Source organism: Nicrophorus vespilloides, unplaced genomic scaffold (genome assembly GCF_001412225.1).
Source record: "Nicrophorus vespilloides isolate i.1.1-1 unplaced genomic scaffold, Nicve_v1.0, whole genome shotgun sequence".
Classification (NCBI taxonomy): domain Eukaryota; kingdom Metazoa; phylum Arthropoda; class Insecta; order Coleoptera; family Silphidae; genus Nicrophorus; species Nicrophorus vespilloides.
The window spans coordinates 33,153-42,676 of NW_017095571.1; the positions used below are offsets into that span (position 1 = coordinate 33,153).

At 39.2% G+C, this 9,524-nt stretch overlaps 2 protein-coding genes across 5 annotated transcripts; both read left to right on the plus strand.

Moving 5' to 3' along the window:
* LOC108557025 (histone H3.v1-like) lies at nucleotides 1–1,490 on the plus strand. 4 transcript variants are annotated; one of them, XM_017913416.1, is made up of 4 exons: nucleotides 7–71; nucleotides 131–214; nucleotides 407–709; nucleotides 757–1,490. In XM_017913416.1, exon 4 carries the CDS (start codon nucleotides 814–816, stop codon nucleotides 1,243–1,245), a length of 432 nt encoding a protein of 143 aa, XP_017768905.1. In that variant the 5' UTR covers nucleotides 7–71; nucleotides 131–214; nucleotides 407–709; nucleotides 757–813; the 3' UTR covers nucleotides 1,246–1,490. The 4 variants fall into 4 exon arrangements, with proteins under 4 accessions (XP_017768890.1, XP_017768905.1, XP_017768912.1 ...); XM_017913423.1 differs by having other exon boundaries at nucleotides 779–1,490; XM_017913401.1 differs by having other exon boundaries at nucleotides 1–34; nucleotides 407–1,490.
* A 1,565-nt stretch (nucleotides 1,491–3,055) lies between these two features.
* On the plus strand, nucleotides 3,056–4,582 carry LOC108557013. The gene has a single exon (XM_017913392.1). The coding sequence runs from the start codon at nucleotides 3,764–3,766 to the stop codon at nucleotides 4,580–4,582; it is 819 nt and encodes a 272-aa protein (XP_017768881.1). The 5' UTR covers nucleotides 3,056–3,763.
* Nucleotides 4,583–9,524: the final 4,942 nt, after the last annotated feature.

A 9,524-nucleotide genomic window follows, 5' to 3' on the forward strand; every position in this document is an offset into this window, starting at 1 on the left:
CAGAGCGTCCGTTTTAATTTGATCTGCGAGTAAAGTAAATATTGATATTGTTTAATGTAAATTTACTAATTGTAAGATAATATGCAAGTGTCCTCGATCGTAAGAACTAATTTTTGTTTTTGTTTTTCAGATCATATTGGCGGAAACATTGTACGAGTATGATTTAAATATTGTAAAGCTGTTTATTAATAGGTTATTTACGTTCATTATCCATGTAAGTGTAATCGCACCTTTTAATTTAAGTTTGTTAAGAAATCTATTATACTCGTGCATTATTGTTAGAGATTTTAAGAGTGTTTATATCAAAAAATCCATTGATAACATTACTTTTCAATTGCACATAATGCAGAATGTTCTAACATGATATCGTTAAATTATATAAGAAATTGTTGTTTTTCTTTTTTAGATTATGAGATTATGTTTAAAGAAAGAGGAAACTGCTGAATGTTGGAAGTGATGTACGTAAGATGTCGCGTGTAGGCGCGTCCGTCCTGCTGGAGTTGCAATCCCACCCGCCGACGCCGGACGTCGAACAACAGCGCGCGGTTTCCTGCGCAATCCAATGCGAGATATCATGTAAAGTGTGCACCGCATTCAGAAGCGAGAGGCCGAATCAATACATTTAGGTCAACCGAATTTCCAACTGGAAAGACACCGGAGTTGCGGCGGACGATATGCGAACGCAGCCAACAGAAGGTCCGAGGCGATCGTGAGTTGCGTGCAAACAGCGTTTTATTTTTTAACCAGTGCATCAAGTATCCCATTATCTCCAAAATAGTAGTAAGACGAGCAGCGAGAAAGTGGAAAAGTAGCATGAAAATGGACGTGGCGGTGCCGCCGTTCGACGCGGAACATAACGCGAGGCCTGACGACAAGCTCGGTGACATAACAGAGCCAACTATAAACAAGACGGCCGACGAACCTGCTGCCACCGACGTCCCCGTCGAACAGGAGGAACAAGAGCAAGAGCAGGATGAAGAAGACGAGGAGGAGGAGGAGGAAGAGGAGGAGCAGATAGCATGCTCGCAGGAAGAGCCGATCGAGCAAGCCAGCAGTGTCGGAGTCGAGGAGAACCACGAAGAAGATGAAGACGAGGTGGAGGAGGAGGAAGAGCAGGAGGTAAAGCCAGAAGCCGATCAGCAGCAACAGCAGGAAGTCGAGGAGGAAGAGGAGACGGAAAGCTGCAGTCTCCTCGAAAACGCGCTCAAGAAACGCACCGAAGAGGAAGAGGAGGACGAAAGGTAAGAAACACAACCCAACAACCATTCATTTTCTTTACTGTCGACCGTTTCGTGAGCAAGTTTCCCAAATGACAAACTGCAGGATTTGTTATTGTAGGTTATGTTTTGACCGCTTCCAATTGACAGATTATTCATTGCGTTGGCACCAGTGTCAGCATGAAGCAAATGTCATTTTCAAATTTCAGACAACATAAACTAAATATTAACTAAAATTACTCCACATACATTTAAAACCCTCACAAATATTACATGGTAATTTAAAACTTAATCCTGATTTTGACACACTGACCGGATGATAAAATATAATAATAATAATAATCAAGTTTATTGACCAAGAGAATACAAAGAAAACAAAATAAAATAAATTTACAATGAGTACATATAATCAAAATGCGTTTCAAATATCTAAAATAATGCAGCGTCTTTAGTAAAAAATAACAATTTAAGTTGGTATCGGTGAGACAAATTCGAATACAGTGGAACCTCGCTTAACGAGCAAAATGAATTGGTTTGCATAACGAGTGACGATGAGAAGATTGTCGATTTTCTTTGTTATCTTTGTTTAAAGCGGACTATACTTTGCAAATATAATTTGTGTCCAACCATTATTATAATCTATAAACACACTATGTACCGTCGTTAGTGGTCATCTTAGTGTTGTTTCAGATCACAAAATTTCCAAACTTGTGTTCAGACATGTTATTTGTGATTTTTTTGTGCAAAATTTAATAACATTGGCATGTCTCCGAATTAAAAGCTAAAGAATAAAAATAACCATAGATATGAAAAGCAAAATCATGGAAAATTGAGACCAAGTTTTTCGGATTAAACTCGTTAAACGAGGTTCCACTGTAATATCTTGGCATCGACATTTGAAAATAACTTGTTATTTTTCTTTTTTTTGTGGTTTGTTAATGCCATAACAAATTTCGCTTCGATATGGTCTAGTTCTATATTTAACAGGTTATATATTGTTTAGCTCAAATTCTAGGACCGTGACTCATCTGGCCGACTTATTATTGCGAGTTTGCAACTCGAAACTTATTACTTTATAAATAACCTCGTTAAAGGGAAACTGAACTGAACTTGATTCAAGCTGAATTTCATTGCATAATGAGATATTTGAATATGAGATTTAACATATACGAAATGCAATTGCATTTTATTGGATTGCTTTAGAAAGTTTTTGCTGCATGAATATGTACAATATACGGATGTTGAGTCTAGCAAAACTCTTAATATTTGGAAATGAAGATCTAACATTTTTTGCGAATAAACACATCGTTATTCGATCAATTTATTATTACTATAGACTATGACTAACTGGAATGGAGAGTGCAGCTACTAGGACGGTGAAAGTAATTCGAAGAAACCCGATCTAAGTCTAAATATATATATTAGACTGTGTGCGCCCAGCGTTTTCAGAGTCTCTCTTCGATGCAAGTGGCGGAAATAAATAAAAGAACACGACGGTCGTTTCGCAATCGGCTCTTTGTATGTACGGGCCTGACGAAGTGAAAACGCTTTTTATGCTTCGAGGAGACGAGAGGAGAATACGTGTGAAAGTTACCGCGATTTATCAAACGCCATTTCTTGTCGCTTACTTATTTTTGTTTACGTTTTCCTCGATTGTGATTTCATTCGACCCGTTAATCCACGTCGCTCGACTTCGTTCTGATGTGCAATTCAAACCGAACAAATCAAAATTAATTTTCACAATGAAATGACAATGAAAATCAACTAGACTCTCAATCTCTTAATCTCTTTAATTTAATAAAACAATAATTAGTGCATAACGAGTCTTAACATAACGAAACGATAAATTTATGATCATAATAAAACTGTAGTAATTACTGATTAAATTTCGAAGGAGTGCGGATTATTATTTGCCATTAATTGATACTCGCCTTTGACCTCTGAAAATTAGTTTGATTGCATCGCATTCCCGTTTTATTTTGGATGCGAAGTTCGTTATTTCGCAAACGCTCCTCTCTCTATTTTTATTTCGAAAATCTCTTTGTCACCTCTAAACTAATGTTCTTGGCAGCAATTTCCACTAAACGTTCTCGTACAACTTCTTCCTACTGCACCAGCAAATTCGATGTTTCAACGCTTACATAGTTAATGTATTATTTTAAATATGGTCTTCTAAGAATAATACAATTATAAATGAATTAAATTTGATGGGTCATCGACATTTGTTTTAAGTAAAACTTCTGTTTTTGAAATTATCTAATATTTAATAAATTATTGTTGCAATGTAAACTTATGAAAGTGTGATGAAGTAGAAAGGATGTGTAATGGCGAAGTGCGTTGAGTCACTCAGGTAAACGTTTTTTCCTTGTTATTAGCATGATTTTGTGTGCGAGTGCCTGGAGTAGAAAGAGGAAAGAGAGGACAAAAAAAAGGTGACCAGCTCCTCCGGTTCTCTGTGTCCCAGTGACGTCACGGCGGCTTACAATGGCGCATCTGTGAGGCAGCGGCCCATACCCACCACTCGACCGAACCCATCCCTCCTAACAATGGGACGGTTAGATTTGGTCGGCTGGAAAGTCTTCGGAATTGGGGGATATTTTCCATCCCTCAATCCCGAAGACTTTGCAGTTGACCCAACAACGGTAAACGAGTGCAGTACACGTTCACGCCTGAAAGTGCACAGGTCTCGGTATCAGTATCAGTCGGTGTTGGTGTTCGACATTCGCAACATGCCCAAGTGTTACGCTACAAATTGCACCAATTATTATGGGAAGACTCGTGGTAATCCGAAGGTGTCCTACCACATAATGCCTTCATCGGCGATCTTGGCTTCGAGATGGGCGAAAGCGTGCACCGGTGTCAGTGAAACTCCACCGAGATACATGAGGGTGTGCAGCGATCACTTTTCGGACGGCTGCTACCAGCGAGATCTGCAGCACGAGCTGCTCGGACTGCCACTGAGGAAGAGGTTGAAGCCGGACTCGGTGCCCGACATGAACGTCTTCGTCGAGCCCACGCCCGATCCCCAGCCCAAGATACCGATGCGCTCGAGCATAAGGATAGCGAAACGGGAGTCCCTGGAGAACATCTCCGATCTCCAGTCGCCCAAAATCAAGAAGACCAAGAGCAATTTTAAGCATATAGAGCGCGAAAGACTCGCCAGGAAGATCAAGTACATGAAGCAACTGCAGCTGCAGTTCCAGAAGAACGAGGCGATCGCCGACGAGCACATTGTCGTTTCCCCCAAGAACGAGCCCAACACAAGGTACCATCACATTCTTTACTCAACTTCAAACTTGACTTTAGTTTTCTACAACTACGTAAATACGAGTTTTAGAAACTTAAAATTGATTTGCATTGTATAATTGCAGAAAACGATTATATATTTCATTGAAATTTGCAACAGAAAAATGTCAACATAATTTATGAGTTTTTACGAATGAAAGTAGCGAAACACTTGTGGGAATTTTGTCAAATTGACCTACTTGATTATTTGCCAAAGTAATCAAGATAATTAGAGTCAGAAGAAGACGTTTAGATTAGAAACTAAAGTTTACTTCCTTTTATATAAAAGAAATCTGAGAATTTTACCAAGTAGTAAAATTGTATCCTTTTTCGTGGAATATTATAGACCGGCGTTTCTTAACCTTTTTTGTCGCGCAACCCGCCATATTTCCAAGTATTTCTGCTACTATTTATAATACTTCACTTAATATTTATGTTATATATACTTTTCATTGTAATTTGTTGCTTCGAACTAATTGAAATCTGCGCGAAACAAAACTTTTGTGTTTGCTGTTTTCGTTCAAACGCATGGAATCGTCGTCGTCGTCGTACGTTTCCTTTCAGACTGCGCCCCGGGGGCCTTGATCCTTGACACGGGTCAACAATCTTCCGATGCACCTGAAGGTTGTAAAATTTTTTTCAGCAAATTCTGTAGCGCTTATTCATTTCTTCTGCGAAACTATTTTTTTTTATCATCCGTACAAGGATAAATACAACATTATGCACGCATTCGAATAACGCTGCAGCAGCAGCAACAACAACAACAGCACGCTGATGAAATCCAACATTCTCCTTCGTCTTCTACTTCTGGTCTTGAGTGGATAGGCGGCTATTTTCGGGAACGTTCTCTTATGTACATTGTGCAATGTAAAACAGAAATTATGTTAAGTTTGCTTTTAAATTTGGGTCAGAGTTCTTGTAAACGAATCGCGCGCGTATTTTTAAACGCTCGCTCGCGTCTGCATATACACAAAATCAATTTTTATTTCACATGTGTGTACATTTTTTTTCTTCTCGCTTTCCTCCGGTTCTTCAGCCGTTAAAGAGGAAGCTATAGTGCGCGGGAAAAGTTACATCTGCTCAACGATTGCAGGTATATGAGAATATCGTGGTTCGCACATATTCGAGGATGTCGAGATTGTCTTCGTACACATGAGAAACGTATTTCAGGCAGAAGGATTTGTTATTGAATTTTCAAGAAAAATGTTTACGCGAATCGAGTCATGCATATTGACTAACTGACCTTCCTGCAATTGGAATACGTAAATGCGAAACTGCCTTGTTTTTCATTTTCAACTGTTATTCCTTGAAGCGATCTAATGGAAACTAAACAATCGCTGAAAATGAAATGCATCGCGTTAAGATTCGTTTGCAAAGTCGATGGATCGCGCGGTGACTGTGAACAAACAAAAGAAGAAGTAGGTCTCTCGACCAATCGCTGAGTGAGTAAGCGCACATGGCGCACTGGATATTCCCGAGCCGCGTGTGTAGTAAACACCTACAGTTGTAATTGAAGCGAGGAGCTATTTCGGATCCGGCCATAATCTTAAAGTACATAATTTTTACGGTTCGAATTATCTGGTGGTCTGTGGGTCATTGACGCCATTCCCGATGCCAACGAACTCGTTGCGACGACCCATCCATTCCCGGATGAACTTTGGTTTCTATTTTGTTACCCAAGAAGATTTCCGAAATGTTTACAATCGCATTAACATCTCTCTCTTCTCTCTCAATTTATCGCTATTAACTTTTATTTGTTTCTTCTCTTCACACGAAACATCATACGTCTCTACAATTTCATTTCGAATCTACAAAGTGTGGTAAATGCAAATTGCATATTAAGGTTAAACAAACAGTGCGAGTTTGTTGTTGTCTATTATAGAAGGTGGAAACATGTTTGTTTCTCTCTTTCTCTCTCACTTGGTACACCTTTTTTTTTTTGGGGTAAATTGATAAAGGCTCTTTTGTATCTTTGGTTTATTTTAGAACGTTGTGCAATGAAATGTGTGGGTTTTGATAAGATAAGGAAATGGGATGGATGGAAGTGTGTTTGTGCATGGAGGAGAGAGAGAGATGGATCGAATCCAGCTAATTGTGAACTAGGCGTAAACATGGCGCAGTGAGCTTTATGCTACGCTTAGATGTTGCAATTGTGTGTTTGCATTTATGGCACGAAAATGAAATACCCTTGAGGATGAAGAGGTTCAGGAGGAATATGATGTGGTGGAGGAGGAGGAGGCGGTTGTGGCGTCGTCGTCGTCGTCGTGCGAAATGTAATAATAGCCCAAGAGCCCGGCTATTGCTCGTACGCGTTTGCGAGTTTGCCCTTGTGCCACTTTGGGCTTCTCTCGCTTCTCCTAGTGTGTAGTCACAGTCAAGTGGCGTATTTCTCTACCTGCCGCCGTAGATTACTTGCTTGCTTGCTCACTTGGTGTCTCTCTCTCACCACCGTGATGGTGCTGTGGTGGTGGATGGTTCAAGGTTTCGCCGCGACCGACTCCATCGAGTAAACCTTGACACAATAGAGACGTGGAGTGAGTGCGTACATCGTGTGCGGGGGTGAGATGGAGAGAGACAGAGACAGTGACCATCTACCACCTACCTCCTTCTCTTCTTCGCTCGCCCCGATGCACCGAATTTGAACTGAAACGAAAAGCAAAAAATGCAATTGCAGCCGATCGTCATCCAATAAAATCGGACTCAATGAAATTGTTTACTTGCCCCCAAGGAAATCTTCCATCGGCGATTGCCGACCTTGTCCCATTGTTCGAAACCACCTCTTCGAGGTCTCTTTCCTCAGATTAATCTGGATGAAAAGCCATATGGTTCAACCATCCAACAACATTCAGTACATTTCAATCTTTTAAAAAATTCAACAAATTAGTCACAGATATGATTTATTTTTTTCTTACAAACTATAGCTGAAATCAAATAGATCACTTGATTAGGTAGTTCCAATTTCAATAGAATTAAGGTCAAAGATTATTTTACATGATCGTTTTCAATAATTGAGAAAACGTTTCAAATAGAGACGTGAAAGAAGTTGAGTTCTAAAGTTTGGACGATTTCGATTCGCGACGTAGAGTCGAAAGTCCAGTCCGTTAGTTTTCCAATAATTGGCGCGCGCGTCAAGGTCGCGAACTGCAAAATTCGATCGCAAAAAAATTAAAGACCGAAAAAAAAAAACACATGTAATAATATTATGAGAGTATTCGCAAGTTTGCAATTGCATTGTATTTCTTTATTTCATATTTTGCAAATGGTTCAAGGACTTGCAATTAAGGACAAAGTTCCCTTAGCGCACCGCACCGATCGATGTAGGACGCACAATTAAGGACAAGGTTTCTTCGTTCGCTCGCTCGTTCACTCGACTTTACAGACAAACAAAATCGCGCAGACTAAAGTTCAGACAACTCGAAGACCGTCCGATCTAATTAGTTTATCGATAAGTGTATCACTTGTGTAAATATATTTTGTATTTATTGGTATATGAATTGTAGGAGAGATTGATTCAAATTGTTGATTCTGAAACGTGTTATTAAGTTGAGCGGATTAATACGCACAAATTGAGCGCTTTGGAGATTTTAAGTAGTACTACTACTACTAGCACGATCGTAACGTGAGAGCTACGACGATAAACAGTAGGAAATGGATGCAGTAAAATGAGATTTATTGGAATTTTAGCGGTTGAAGTAATTTCACTAAATTAAATCAATTATATAGCATTCTATAAATAAGTGAGCCTTGAAAACAAAAGAACATCATCAACTTCGTCATCGATAAATAACTTGTTGCAAGAAAAATAAATATGTTGCTGCTTATTAATTAGCGTACGTTTCGCTTCTCGTCCGACGTGTTTTGCTATTTATTAGGGGTTGTTCGGAAGCAACAATCGATACGATTCGTTCGTTCGTAAATAGAAGTCCGTGGGTCGTAATTCTGCACGAGGGGAGACGAACACCATCAAACAACCCTCCACCCTCGAAGGGGGCCACGTTTAATTTCTGGGGGTTGAATTCGCGACGAGTGGAGCTGCATTCATATTGATCGCGCAATGGTAACTCGCCTCCGCTGCTCCGTGCACTTCTCGATCTTATTAAAAGTCCACACACAATCGACTTCATCATCATCGTCTGTTGACATTAATTGTATGTAGAAATACTAAAAATATCGTAAAGAGAGAGAGAGAGAGAGAGAGTAACACACACGGAATTATTTAAAGCGTCTGTTGCCATTGGTAACTGCCAAAGTTGAATGTCATTCGTTACGTGGAAAACTCTTTCTCCACACACACACACACACATTATTGGTTTTAATAAGCTTTAATCGTTTTTTCTCGATTTCGCTCGAATCGGACTCGCTTTGCTTTGGAATTGCCAAAGTCAATATTTTCGCTCCGGTCGAGTGTAATTTTAGAGTGGAGAGAGAGAGCAAGAGCAAAGAAAAAAAAAAGGAGTTCTACTTCCATTCCATTCACGTTGAAACTGTGTCGTTCTTGCGACTCGAAACGGTAACAAAGCGTAATTATTTCCGCAGATTCGCAACAATGCAATCGACTGATCGAATGAAACGTGCATTTATCATTTATGCACTTGACTCCAACAATGCCCCAGTTCCATTTCGCTAACGTAATAATTATACTTTCTTACTTTTCAATTAAACGAGAATCCTTAGTAATTAATCATTTTTACCTGGTAACTTTAGTAATGGAAATGTATTAATTAAGAAAATTAACAACCAAAAACAATTAGATGAATGGGATAACCAAATTTTTTATATATGCATGAATCTTAGTCACTGTTGCTTAGTGAAATGAATTAAACAATATTGATTTCAAGTCGAAAGAAATAATTTGCAATAATTATATTTGAAATGAAAATTTTCATCACTTTCGTCTATATTCTATAGCAGCGGTCGGGGAACCGGGCTAAATTACCCAAAATGGGGTAAAAATGATTTTTTTTTGGGTAATAGGGAAATTTTAAACTCAGAGAGCGGTTCTCTGACTACTTTTCAGATCTT